The sequence below is a fragment of the Xyrauchen texanus genome, chromosome 21 (assembly GCF_025860055.1).
Source record: "Xyrauchen texanus isolate HMW12.3.18 chromosome 21, RBS_HiC_50CHRs, whole genome shotgun sequence".
Lineage (NCBI taxonomy): Eukaryota > Metazoa > Chordata > Actinopteri > Cypriniformes > Catostomidae > Xyrauchen > Xyrauchen texanus.
In genome coordinates, this window is record NC_068296.1 from 17,272,045 (window position 1) to 17,287,544 (window position 15,500).

Below are 15,500 nucleotides of genomic sequence, written 5' to 3' on the forward strand. Positions count from 1 at the left end.
GCACATCACAGCATTGAATTAAGACAACTGCACTGAAATAAATAAATTAATCAAGCTCTATTCAAGAGTGTGAATATGTCAAATGTCCAAAGTCAAAGTGAAGAATGATTTAAAAAAAAATCAATTTCTCAACTTGTAAGTATTTGTTGTTTGTAGTTTTATTGTCATGTACACAAATATGATAATTATGGGTTTTTTTCTGTTTTTTTTTTTTTTTTTTTGTTTTGTGTGAAAATGCCATATTAATTGAACATGGGTTTTTAACAAAGACCTTCACCTAACTCTGAAGTTCTGGCCATCAACATTATCCGAGACATGACAAGTGAAAATCAAAGGGGACATTTGGCTTCAAAACAATGACAAACAATGTCATAAAAGGTACATATTTTTCTATATTTCTCATTATTTTGTATTGCATCAAGATTTTTATTAAACTATATAATGGTTCATTTTTGTGTCTGCAGTGGCTCTGGAGTGCAGCATTACTAGTTTGATCACCTTCATAAAACACAACACTCCTATTCTTGTAAGATTGAATATGTAATTTAGAGAGATACCAATTTATTTGTTTTTAATTATTCTGCATACTGACACCAGGTCTATTAAATGTGTCACATACTTCCAGGGATCAGCACATCCATCCTCAACCTCATCTTTCATAATGGTGAAAAACCCCTCAGAGAGTGGGCATCAAACTGATGGAGATGAATAATGGAGATTTGTTTAATTTGTTGTATCCAAAAGACCTCACACGTTTTGTCAAACCAGTAGCAACGAAATGATTCTGTATCTGCATTTTCATTGGTCATTGTTGTTATCTAAATTATGGTTATCAACTTAAGTTAATGTTAAATTATTGAGGCACCACGAGGATTTAGAGCATTGGGCATTCCAAATTGGGGAGAAAAATAAATAAATAAAAATAAACGATGACCCCATCATTTCCCTTTTCAATAGAACTAATATAATGCTAACCCTGTCCCTGACAACCGTGGCACTCATGTTTATCACATCTCTTTGCTGTGTTAGCCAGCTATAGATTGTCAGTGCAGTCAGTAATGTAGCAGATTGAAAGATAAGCATCAGAGCATCTTTTTGCAGCTCAGAAGACAATGGTGCGGTGGTGGATTGTGTCTGTTGAGTGTTGATTTCACGCTATGTTGTTACCTAGTTGGTGAGACGCAATGCTGAAAAGTAAATAAACAATGTATGTCTTTTACTCTCTGTGACAACAAGCTTATTGCTTACTAGCTTATCACATAGCTACTTTCATTGCTTGTCAGCTGAGTGGAAGCTAATGTGTAAACATGTAGTTTTCGCAGTTTGGAACCCCCTTCAACTGAACAATTCCAGTCGTTGCATTTACAAAATGTAATATTTAAAAGTCTGGTTTTCCACCGTTGAATGTTTTTCCTGAACTTGTATAGCAGAATATGGTGCAACACCGCTGCCGCTGTTTATCTCTTGACTCGGCAGGTGTAAATGCTTCTTGTTTTACAAACTGCCCCTGATTGACTGCCAATATTTAAATGGTCAGCATTTGACTGATACTAAACAGTACTGATGTTTATTTAGCTATTTATTTTATTTGAATTTATTCTTTATTTAAATGGTCAGCAATTGTCTGATACTTAACATACATTACAGATTTTTATTTAGCTATTAATTACATTTTTATTCTTTATTTTCTCAGTGTTCCTTTCTAGAATTTGTTGACAATGTATAATAATAATGTCAAATATTCTCTGATATTTTGATGAAGAAAGCAGACTTCCGAGTACCTTTGCATAGTCATGTTGGTGCAAAAAAAAATATAAAAGGTCTGTTTTCATTCCAGCTCAAAAATCAACTATATCGGCCACCACATCGGTAATCTGTGAATTTGCCAACTCTAAAATCGGCATCGGTCTCAAAAATCCCATATCGATCAGTAGTTCGTCTCCTCCCCAATGTCCATGATTACACCAAAAAGCACAAATAACAATGCTTCACTAGGTGCTGATCATGTATTTCTGACATCATTGTGAACATGTTCCCAAGTTCGGCCTGTGGCCGTTGTGACATTACTGAATCATGCATCTGTGCAGTTATTCTGGAATAAGTGTTTTTCACAGGAACAGACCCTTCTCCAGGAAGCAGACCTGAATCATCAGCGTCAGACACATTCAGCAGGAATCGTAATTCATAATAGTGTGGCACAGGCAAGCAAGCAGAGGCAGAGGGAAGGCAGGAAGAGGAAGAAATAAACAATCAGGCCTGTGTGACCGCACGCTCCCTCATTCATCAAGCACTGGCACATGTGTGACGGAAAACAGTTAGCAAAGCAAGGAAGGAAAAGTAACAGTGAAAGTCTAAATCTGTCATTGTGAGGTTGCAACCCATCTACAGCTGTGTACTGTAAGTGAGAAGATATTTAATTTCAATCTCAGTAAATGTTATTATTTACTCATCCTAATGTCATTCTAAATCCTAAAGCGGTTATTTTTCTGTGGAACACAATGAGAGTATTTTAAAAATGACAAAAAAACAAAAACAAAGCATCAAGCATTATATAAGGTAGTGCAAACAACTTCTTAAGTCATATGAGAGATTTTTGAGAGCAATGTCCTTTTTACAAATAATCTTGCCCTTCCCGAAACTTGTGTCAAAAATTAAAATATAGCACATGGAATTCATTTACTATACACATTAGAACCGTTACATTTTGGCATCAAATACGTTGACAACTGCCATTTCGGTCTGTCCCTCACATAAATCTATTGCGTAGTAATAATTGGAGCTTGACACTATAACCTGTCATGTTGCAAGAGCTGCAAAGCATTTCTTCAAAAATTGCTACTTTTGATGTTTCCCCTTAAAAAAAACAACATAGAGGTTTGGAACAACATGAGTAAATATTTAGTTGTAATATTGCTTTAAATCAAACAATTCCATCACTCTTTTCAAATTATACTGAATAGCCACAGTGAGCTACCAGAAAGGCTGGTGAATAAATGGCGGAATAGCTTTGGCAAATCCTACAAAAGGAGTTCAATAACCCTAAGCTGTATTTGTGCTGAAAGGGGAAGTACAAATCTAGGCCCGTACCAAAGCTCTGTGTAACCCCAATGACTCCACCAAACCATGCCCCTTGAGTCTATATACAGGAAACTCAACCACCCTCCTCAAGCAGACAACAACAGCCGTTTTACAAAGCCACGCTCGCTTTCCTGTGCGGGTGCAGCTGAAGAAAGAGTGAAAAGTGGAATGGAGTGCTTCCCTCATTTATTTCTGCTTTCGAAAGTGTCCTTCTCTCTCACATACCAGATCAACAATGTTCTACTTTACTTGTGAACACATGGCAAGTATAAACATCCTCAGATACTGTAGGGGTACAAGCATCTCAGAGTGTATTTGTGAACATGATTCAATGCAGTTTAAATATATACAGCAGGAAAGCAAGTCCATCCATCCATCCATCCATCCATCGTCAACCGCTTATCCTGTGTACAGACAGGGTCGCGGGGGGCTGGAGCCTATCCCAGCTAACATTGGGCGAAAGGCGGGGGACACCCTGGACAGGTCGCCAGTCAGGAAAGCAAGTCGATTTTTTTAATTATTTATATTATTTATATCACAGAGATAGGCCTTTCCAGTGTATATATGATCTCAATGGAAAAAGAGCTTGATTATGTCCATTCATGCGTGTACAGGTACCAAGGAAAACAAATATAGGCCACAGAATATCATCAGTATCACAGAGTATCATCAGTGACATCAACTTCATTTATTTTCTAGTAATAGCAGTGAAAGATGAGACAGATTAACAATGAAAGAAAGATTCATTAATTGCCTCAATCAGTAAAAGGCACATAGATCTTTATGTTATGTGTAGGGTCCATCCATCCATCCATCGTCAACCGCTTATCCTGTGTACAGGGTCGCGGGGGGCTGGAGCCTATCCCAGCTAACATTGGGCGAAAGGCGGGGGACACCCTGGACAGGTCGCCAGTATGTGTAGGGTCATTACAGGTAAATTGAGGCAGTTTTGTCATTGAGATGAATGGCAAAAGTTTAAGTATTTACCTGTATCTCATAAATGGTATGACACAAGATTAATTAAAATATTTGTGTTTTTTAGAGCAAGTTATTTTTGTAAGTTGTTAAGAGTAATGTTAAGAGTAACTAAAGATGTTTTTGTAACTAATTATTCCAACATACAATGCACAAAAAAGAATAAAGAAATCAAATTACATAAAAAATATAATACAATCTTAAATTTGCATCGAGTGTCTCATTGAGGCTTAATTTGCTTGAATTAAACAGCTAAAATGCAACAACCCGAGAGCTGAACTGACTTTACCTCTTACATGATTAATATTTCAAACACCAGTTTTGACTGCGCTGCACATGAGATCAGAAAAAAAGTATTGCATCATGTTTTTTTGTAATTACACATGAAACATGAAATGAATGCAAAACACAAACATACAGATTAGTTTTAGTTGGTATGCAAGTCACAAACAGGAATTTAAGGAAACAAAAATGCAAGGTTTGAAATCTGACCTTTGACCTATGCACCTCTCCATCATCATCCTCCCCACCGACGCCCAGGATCTTGCGCGTCTTGAGCCGGCTCACCAGATCAGTCTGACTGTGTTTCTTCATCAGAGGAGGATGAGATTTAGAAGACATTCCAACAGTCTACAGAAAAAGAAAGATCACATTAGATTCGTCATAACAAATTCCTGCATGTACAACAAGAGGCCACAGTGCCCACACTCACACACTTTTGTGCACTGGGAATGGAGTTCTTCTTCTAATGAGATAAGATCTTTCCTATGCAGAATCCTCAAGGGCACAAGGCTGGCCTGGCAAACCAGTCAACCCCCTATATGAGGCAAATGATTACTCAAGGGATGCAATTATATTTTGTTCTCAACTATGTAGTAATAAGAATCAAATGGGACAAAATCAGTCTTCACAGGCTGCATAGTGCCTGTGCTGAATGTTTGCATCCAAACTGGGGACAGCTCTTCTATGGGAGAACCTCAATCTGTGTTAGACACTGTGTAACTGGAATGAGGATATTTTAATGTCAGATGCAGGCAGGGCCATAGAATATCTCCTGCCATGTACTGCTCGGCCTGCAGGAATATGATACCTCAGTCTACTGAGATATCATATTCCCAGGTTGCCTGGTGTGTAAAAGGACATAGTGATTGTCTTTCATTGCATGCACTGAAGTCACCTGCTTTCGTGTGTTGGACAGCAGAAGTTTAAACAGCAGGAGCTCCCTCAGCAGAGGGAGACAGGAGTTCGGCGTCACAATTGATGAGGAAGAAGATGAAATGCGTGCACGCCTGACTCTGGAGGAGTTCAGGCCGCTGCAAGAGAGAAAGAGAGGGGTAGATTTTAAAATGAGTACAGTCATCAACACTCTTCTACTCAAAAGCCAAGATGCAAAATTACATTAAAAAGTAAAGTACCACCACATTTTGAACGAAGACATCATTAGACCATCAGTCTCTTTAAAATTAAATTTTGGAATTAAATTATGGATAAATGCATAAATTAATGAATAAATCAACCACTGCAACCCTTTCTGATCCCAATAATGTTTGTGCCAGTATATTTTCACTCAACAAAGACTGGAAAAATGAACCTTGGAAAACAATTTTTTTTATAAAATTTAGCCATTCATTAGTAAAAACCTAGTCAATTAAACATATAATAAGGATGTTTCAAATGCTGTGAATAATAATGCAATGAATAAGAGATATTGCTTGAAAGCTGTCTGCATAAGAACTGTACATTTATCAAACAGACCAAACATTTCACTCAAAACAGAACATACACATTTAGTGATAGAGCGATAGAATTACCAAGCCGATTAATCGGATAATATTTGGCCACTGCCATTGTAACTAAAAGTCGACCCAAGATATTCATTAAAACATTCCTTTTTATTTTCAGCATAAAAAGGATGGATGGATGGATGGATGGATGAAACATTGGCCATTTATAAACCCATATCAGTCGATATGTACCACTTCCTACAGCCAGGAAATCTGACTCTTTCATTCAAAGTAATGAGAGAAACATGAGAATCGGATAGAACACTTCAGACAAGAAAAGACAACAAGGTTTGTGCTAAATCCTGTTGGGAATAGTTGTAGCTTTGTCTCATCTATTTATAAATATATAAATGTATAAACTGCAATGGCTGGGAATCTGAATTAATGAGCACAGAGTATCTTTTATCAGCGTGATCTGCAACCATCAGTGCGCTAGCGAACGGCTCACAGTTTCAATGTTCAGTACTGATTCCTAATTAATGATTTGTGCACTAATGATGGCAAAACAACACCTGCTTCATAACTGATGCACAGCATTGCATACTGCAGACAATGGGGCAAAGAGAAACATGCTCATGACTGTGACTGAAATATTCACACTAATGCTTAACTGGTGTGCTAACAGGTGACACCCCCAAATTATTCCTTCCTTTACTGAATGATATTGGCTCATAAGCGCTTGTCCACCATGTGTGTGTGACTTTACCATCATCGATAAGAGCCAGACAACGGGGCAATCAATGTGCAACAAATCACATACACCAGCCAGGAAACGCCATTCAATTGTGTGGTTTCTTGACATGAGGCTACTGGAGTGATGCTGATGCAGTTGCCTAGCAACACCACAGATTGCGCATTTAGCACCCTTCCTCATTATTGAAAGTATTTATTCTGTGATGAGGCTCTGTTCCTCTTGACGACCCCATTGCAACCCTTTTGGCAGTCAAATCACACCTTTGACAAGTAAAAGATCTAATGGTTGTGTGAGTTTAGCGGTTAGCTTTGTTAAAAGCTCCTCTTCATGTGTATCTCATCTGCTAATGGACGATGATATAAAGAAGCAAAGACAGGATAAGTAACATCATTTTTTTTATTGCTAAAATCCCAACACATCACAGCAGCACAAGCCTATGGCAATGTTCAGAATAGAATTCTAGCTTATTACATTTAAAATACTGCACAGTATACACTGTTTTAGTTTATATTGTTCTACAATAAACATTCTAAAAAAGTATACTTTTAAGAGTGCTAATTTGTTGTCACATGACCTCATCACGTTGCATGTTTAAATCAACTAGTGCAGTCCCGTTATAATTTTGCATATAAAGACGGTTACTTTGCATTTTTTAATCCAATTTTGTGTGATGTCTTTAAATTTGGCAGTCCGAGCAAATAATGTGTAAAGGAGATGTTAAAAACTGCAGCTGAGCTCTGCGCACTTTGCTAATTTTTAATTATTTTTATGTCATAAACCAGTGAGATGCGATACACCCTACTACATAACTGTTCTGTGAAGTCAAAATGTCAAAGAATTCAAAATCCTCGGGCTCTTATTTATTCCGCCAACCATGACACAAGCCCGGATCAGTCTGATTCTTAAAAAGCACAAAGATCCAAGCGAGTGTATAATATAATATTCTGAGGAGACTTTAATCTTTTGATGGACTCAGTTCTTGATCACAGTGAAGCAAAAGTGTGTAAGCCCCCTAGAGCAACATTGACACTTCACAGGATGTGAAGTCCCTCATTTCATCTATTGTGGATTGCTCAATTGGAAACATCTTAGTCTCAGATCACGTCCTGGTGAGTTTAGAGGTGTTGCCACATAAAGAGAAAAATAAATCATACAGTTGCCACTTTAATTTATACCTTTTGCAAAATCCTGAATTCCAATAAATGTTAAAGGCTGAATTCAATGTTTATATAGAGACCAACTGGTTCTCAATATCCTCTGTGGGCGTGGCTTGGGAAGCACTTAAGGCGGTTCCTAGAGGTCGGATCATACAGTACGCCTCACTCATCAATATATAGAAGCACTAGAACTCGTGGAATTGGAAGAGAATATTAAAAGTGTCAAGGCAGAGCTGAAGCACTGAAGTCATCTGATGGCCTCAGAGAATTGACCTGATTGAAATACAGATATAATACTATTTTGTTGCGTAAGGTGGAGTTTTGGTTATTCAGGGCAAGACAGTCATACTTTGAGTCAGGGGACAAAGCAGGGTAGCTTTTGGATATATATAAAGCAGAGAGAGTCTTTTTCTACCATTCCCTCAGTGAAATCTGCAAGTGGTGAAATATTTATCTCAGCCATTGAAATAAATACGGCTTTTAAAAAATTCTATAATGATCTTTATAGTTCCACATCTTTGTCTACCGATGAAGAAATTTGAAACATTGTGGAACCATTAGAACTCCCTAAGCTGATGACTGAGCAAAAAAATTATCTTGATTCTGAGATAATCTTGGAGGTTTATTCGAGGCCGAAGCTCTTCTGACAACATTAGGCGTTTCATCAATATCACGTGGTGAGTGGGGAATGATAAGTCTCTGGTCGTGGCCATCTCACTTGATGCCGAAAATGCGTTTTGATTTTCTAAGATTTTAGAAATATGTGTTCGGGAATTATTTTATTGGATGGATTAAGTTACTTTATAGACACCCGGTAGCGGTACAAACAAATGATTTAATTTCAGATAATTTTACTCTAGATAGAGGCACCCAGAAGGATTGCCCTCTTTCCCAAGTATTGTTCTGTCTTGCCCTGGAACCATTAGCAGCCGCGATAAGAAAGGAGGATGATTTTCCAGGGGTGATGGCGGGAGGTGTGGCGCATAAGATTCTGCTTAACGCAGATTATAGTTTACTATTTGTCTCTGACCCCACTAGATCTAGGCCTTGCCTCCACGGAATCTTTAATTCCTTTTCCAAGTTCTCGGGATACAGAGTTAATTGGTCTAAATCTGAGTCTTCGGATCTAACAGTGTACTGCCCGATAATGGCTTTTCAGCCGGGTACCTTCCAGTGGCCCAAACAGGGCAAATATTTGGGTATTTTATTTCCAGCAAATTTGTGTGATTTAGTTACACTTAATTTTGACCCTTTAATAATAAGATTGGGAATGTTAATGTTATTAAAATGAATTGTATTCCAAAATTCAACTACCTGCGTCAGTCACTCCCTACAGATGTCCCCCTCTCTACTTTCAAGCAATTTGACAGCATAGTGAAGTCCTTCATTTGGAAGGGGCAACATCCCAGATTACATTTAGGTAAATTGCACAGGCCGTCTGATAAAGGTGGGCTAGACCTACCCAAGATTTTGGCTCATTGGTCGCTTCCACCTGAGAGAGTCCCTCCCTGGTTTTGTATTGAACAGGAAGTTCTTGCCCCTATTTCGCCATTGCAAAGCCTTTAAATCAAACTAATTGGACAAGTAAAGTTACACCCCATTATCTCGCATTTACACTCGGTATGAACAAAAGTGTCCAGAGTGTTTAATTCTGACATTTATTTAAATCTTGCCTCAAGCTTATGGTTTAACTCCAAATTATGTATTCCCTTTCTGCTGGTCAGAGTGGATTTTAAAAAAAAGCAGCAGATACTCTGGGGGTGGTGATTACTGCTTTTGGAAAAGGTCATGAGGCATCAGTGTATTAGTCCCTGCTAATTTAGAGTCTGAGGGGACAGAGCTTCAACTTCTCTTAAGAGATTATGGGAGAAAGATTTAAACTTGTTGTTGGAGGAAGGAGAGTGGGCTATGATAAAAAAAAAAAAAAAATCTGCTTCTAGAGATGCAAGGGTACGCCTTATGCAATTCAAAATTTTACAAAGATTTTATTGGACCCCCTCTAGATTGTATAGGCTTGGTCTTAAAGACACACCCACCTTCACAATCAGAGGATGGCGACATAACCCATGTCTTTTGGAGATGTGTTAATATCCAGAAGTTTTGGTTAAAGGTTCAGAGTCTTGTATGTGATGCATTGGGCACTTGGCTTTCATTTTGCCCCAGACTCTGTAATTTGTTTATGGACAAATGGGGCGGATACCTGACATTGCTGGATGTGTAATTATTATTATTATTATTAATATTTTTTTTATTATTAATAAAAAAAAGTTTTTATTATTAATAATTTTTTTTGTGTGTGACTATAATCATGTGTATATACTCTTATGTGACCCCAGGGATGTTTGTTGGGGGTCAGGGTGGGGTTGGGGATTGGGAGGGGTGGTTGTGGGGTTTAAATGATGATTCTTATATATATATATATATATATATATATATATATATATATATATATATATATATATATAGTATATGTTCTTGTTTGTTTTGCTCTTGTATATATGTTTTGTAGGAATCAATTAAAACTGAAGGAAAAAATGAAATGAAATGAAAGGTCAGGTCCGGCACATTGCATTGTGGAATACAGTATTCCAAGCAGTTTGTTGTATCCACCCTTGGACTGGGCGATATTACCTTTAGAAACTTCAACACAACCCACATCATTTGTTCAAAAAAATGTCTACAACAGTTTGTTTAGTCTGCTTCAGTGAAAAGAAAACACTGGTTTTCTTAATTGGTGTCAGTCTAAAAAATTCCCTTGAGTTCTCCAATTAATACTGCCTACAAATGTCTACTGTGTTCTTATTGAATATATGTTTGTATTGCATTTCATTAATGCATTTCATGCTGCCTAATAATTTACACTGTGTTGAATTTGTGTTTGTATTACATTTAGTTAATGCTTCCTAAAGAAAATGAAATAGAACTAAACTTTAGGTTCAAGGTGAATGTGTTTTTGTATTATTTTATGATTTAATCCCTTTCAACTTTGTTTCTTAAACTGCGCTTTCCCTAAACAAAACATAAGGTTGCTTAATGGGCCTATGCATGCCATACATTTATTTTCTAAAGAAAACTTAAATTTTAATGTACTAAAAGTTTAATTTCATAGCCCACGAATTAAAAACTTTTCTTTATAGAGTGGATGATGAATACAAGTTGATGTCAAAAAACAATTTGTTTTGAATAAAGTGTGACCGATGACAGATGTTTGTCACTCATTTTCGCCTTGATGACATTTCATAAAATGTATTTTTCCAACAGGCTGTATTAACTTAATAATTAAATTTATAATATATGTGCTTTTTTTCTAGTTGTTAAGCCATAGTGTATGTTTTAAGCTACAATTTACGTCTGAGTCTAGAGAATAGTTTATAACTGCTATGGAAAATGTTTCATACTATTCAGAGAACACGTTGTCAGTGAAAATGGATACAACCGGCCTCTTTAATCCATAATGCTTTTAACATTCTAATATTTTGACTACTATCTCAAAACGTAAGTGCACAATAACTATTGGGCTACTATTTAATATATTTGCGACTTCCCAACTCCAAGGTTTTGCCATTTCCCGATATTGTTCGATCATCATCTGTCAACAGCTGTCACAATTGGCATCATGACATTTGATAAATATTGTCGATATCTTATTACATAATCCTATAGCCCAACCCTAATCCACCCTTTTCCTTCATTTTAGTGTTTAAAGTAGTAAGGAAGTATGCCATTTTGAACACAGCCTTTGTTTCCACCAAGACATCCAGAGACTAATTACAGAACTTTCTGCCTTAGGTGGCAAGTTCATGAGAAGGGATTAAATATTTATATATTTAAAACAGCAATTCATTGCAACTGCTGAAAAACAGACAAGCATGCTTGAGTGAGAATATCAAAGAAGAAATATAGCTTCAGGCCCAAATCATTCCTACACAGCAACAGTTTGTTGGGGATATCAACCATGTCCACAACCTCTAATGAAGTCCTAATTTGGCAGAATCATCTGCCAATGGAACTGATGTCATACACCTATTTTGTGAGGGAAACAGTCCTTGCTTACTTGGTGACATAAGATCAAACGACCAAAGGAAAAAAAAAAACTTTTTAAAAAAGCTTTATTAAGATTAAACTTTATTGTCATTGTGCAGAATACAGGTACAGAGCCAATGAAATGCAGTTGTTTTCACATATCCCAACTAAGCTGGGGTCAGAGCACAGGGTCAGCATGAAAAAAACTCCCTATGAAAAATAGGATGTACTAAATAAACGGTTATAAATGTTTTAACTTCATAATTGTGACGGCCCAGGTGGAGTCCGCACAAGAGCGGTAATGTTGTGTCATCACTCTCATGCACACACATTCATTTACACAGACATTAATTTATTCATTTAAGAATCCTTAAGTTTCTTTCCTTATTTTGTCATTCACATTTATTTGTTTAGTATAATGGGACAATAACTACACGGAACAAACAACATCCATTAATTCTTTATTGTTAAGTTTACATTTACAACACATTTTTATTTACTTTGTTACTGATTTGAAGTGCACGCAAATTAGTTACATTGTATCTGTCACTTATATTTGTCTCTATTTTGAGTTTAAGTTTACTGGTGACCTTCAGGCATGGTCCACTGCAGCCGTATCCTGGCGTGGGGAAAGCGACGGCCGTATCCTGGCGCGATGAGAATTAAGGTGCGTACACACTGCCAGCGACATCGCGCGCAACAGCGACTCAATACCATTCATTTTCAATGCGAGCACAGCGACTTCCGGCGACACGAGCTGTCGCGACCGTTGGCACTAGATGTGGGCATGTCCAGCGACGCGACAAAGTTGAGAAAAGTTCAACTTTGGAGCGACTAACGGAAGCGACAGCCAATAGGAGAGACGACGGGAGAGCTCACGTGTCCCTTCTCTCTCTCTATCAAGACGGATGAAAGGCTAATTCTTGCTGTTAGAAATTTCCCAGTGCTCTATGATATGTCTCTTCCCACGTTCAAGGACATTTTTAAGAAAAATACTGCGTGGAAAGGTGTATCTGAGATTGCGGGGATTTTATGGACCCAGAAAGACCGGCATTTGCATTTTCGCCGGAGATAAACAGCCACTATGGCAAACAGCACGCCTTGTTTCTCATTCATCTTTGATATAAAGCATTTTATGTACTGATTCCATTTATATTTAGTCTTTTCCCTCCAAAATGTTTGTTTTTAGTGGCAAGAAAAGAGATTAGCTGTCAACAGCAATGGAATGACATCCGTGAATGTCATTTATAAACGTTACTAGGCAACCAGTAGTGGGAACACCCACTAGCGACTTCACCGCCAGCCACTGGCGACTTGCAGCGACAAAGTCGCTGGCAGTGTGTACGCAGCTTTAGAGTCCGGGCAGGAACGGAGATTTAAGGGTTATTGGTTCCGCCCGGACATACCATTGCTGGGAGTGGTCCGGGGGAGGAAGGAATGTTAATATCTTTTATTAATTGATTTCTTTAGTTGTACGTTTGTGGTATTTGACTGCATTTTGCTTGCTTAATTTTATTTATTATATATTTCTATTTTTGTCCTGATTTTGATTTATGTAAGGTTGTATGTTGAATGAGTAGTTAAATTGTTTTCCCTCTTAATTTGTAATGGGCCCATCCTTTCCTTTATAAGCTGTTGCTTTGTTCATTTCAGAGGTCAGCTTTAGTTTGTTTGGTTGTTTGTTTAATTGTTTCCTGATTTCATTTTCTGTTTGTTTATTTTATTTATTTTTGTTGTAAGAAGTTTATGAGTTGTAAAGTTGTCTTTTCTTTTTGGGTTCAAATAAACCCCATTTTTTCATTACAAAGCTGGTGTTCCTTGTTCCTGACTTCTCGGTCCCTCACAATAATAAACAAGACCAATATAACATATACACACACCAGACAGAAAGAATGGCAGAGGAATTGGGTCATCTGATAACATCGCTGAATTGAATGGCATCTGAGGTAGGATGGTTCTTCTGGTAACTAGTAAGCGTAACGATACATATACAGAGTATCTTGTGAATTTCATCTGGAGCTCAACAGTAATGAGGTAATTTGTGTGTCAGTGCCTTGAGTGTAGCTTAACTGTTAAGGAGCAACTCCGCAAGTTTGGTGTCTCCATCAAACCCCATAAATTCCCACAAATTCCTCCACCTTGTAAATGCTACGCCAATGTTAACTCTGGTTTTATTCCATTACTTCTCTGTCTTTTAGCAAGTCTTTGAATTTTGGCTTTAACATCTGTAGGCGAAGCTACATTTATTTTGATCTGTACACGAGAATATATATGTTCATATTCTCCCATCTGAACAGCTTACTACAATTAGCCACGCACCAAACTCATGCTATAGGTTGGGCTAGAAAGAGATGGGTGGGGCTGAGCAGGCCACGCAAAATATAAACATCAATGTTTTGATAGTGCCTGGGAGACTCAGTTTCTAATTCTGATATTTAAACACTGATAAATTCTCTTAGTAGACATGCTGGTTTGAATAAAGTATAATTAGACTTGTTTCGGCCTCTGTGCTTAATCAATGGCTTAATGACTTAAAACGCATGAAAGATTTTGATTTGCTGCCACCAAAGTGTGATTTACAGAAATGGACTGAATGAACCGGTAAACAAATTTGAATGAATCTTTATATATATATATATATATATATATATATATATATATATATATATATATATATATATATTACACAACCTGCTAGCCAAAACTTTGGAATAATGTACAGATTTTGCAGTTTCGGAAGGAAATTGGTAATTTAATTCACAAAAGTGGCATTCAACTGATCATAAATTATATTCGGGACAATACTGATGTAAAAACAGCACCATCACTAGTAATTACAAAATACATTTTTTATCAAATCTAGACAGGCCCCATTTCCAGCAGCCATCACTACAACACCTTATCCTTCAGTAATCATGCTAAATTGCTCATTTGATACTAGAAAATCACTTACCATTATATCAAACATTGTTGAAAGCTATTTGGTTCATTAAATGAAGCTAACTAAACAAGAGGATAAGTACATCAGAGACTCTAGTTTGAGAAATAGAAGCCTCACAAGCCCGCAGCTGACAGCTTCATTGAATTCTACCTGCTCAACACCAGTTTCATGTACAACTGTAAATAGAAGACACAGGGGTGCAGGTTTTATGGGAAGAATTGCAAATAAAAAGCCACTTTTGAAACAGAAAATCAAAAAGAAAAGGTTAGAGTGGGCAAAGAAACAGACATTGGACAATAGATAATTGGAGTGTTATGGATCTTAACCCCATTGAGCTTTTTAGGGATCCGCTAGACTGTAAGGTGCGCGAGAAGTGTCTGACAAGACAGCCACATCTATGGCAAGTGCTACAGGAAGCGTGGAGTTAAATGAGTATCTGGACAAGCTGACAGGAAGAATGCCAAGGATCTGCAAAACTGTCATTGGTGAATGTGGAGGATTTTTTTTATGAGAACTCTTTGAAGTAGTTTAAGTAGTTCTGAATTTTCTTTTTCAAACTGTAAAAGTAATTTTTTATGTTATTAATGTCCTTATTATACATTGTGATCAGTGAATACATTTTGATGAATAAAAGTAACAATTTGTTTCTATAAGAGTAAAATCTGTACATTATTCCAAACTTTTGGCTGCCTGTGTGTGTGCGTGTGTGTGTGTGTATATATATATATATATATATATATATATATATATATATATATATATATATATATATATATATATATAAAATATTTAGCTTTGGACAATATTCTTTGGACAATATTTTTAAGCCATGATGTGTCAGCTATTTT

At 37.0% G+C, this 15,500-nt stretch overlaps 1 protein-coding gene across 2 annotated transcripts in view; it reads right to left on the bottom strand.

The window, feature by feature from the left end:
• LOC127661923 (tumor protein p53-inducible protein 11-like) overlaps positions 1 to 15,500 on the bottom strand; it is a 75,813-nt gene that overhangs the window by 10,486 nt on the left and 49,827 nt on the right. For both annotated transcript variants that reach the window (XM_052152883.1, XM_052152884.1), the window contains exons 2-3: positions 5,231 to 5,366; positions 4,546 to 4,683 (exon numbers count right to left, since the gene is read on the bottom strand). In XM_052152883.1, the coding sequence (XP_052008843.1) occupies positions 4,546 to 4,674 (129 nt within the window). In that variant the 5' untranslated portion in view covers positions 4,675 to 4,683; positions 5,231 to 5,366. The remainder of the gene's footprint in view (positions 1 to 4,545; positions 4,684 to 5,230; positions 5,367 to 15,500) is intronic.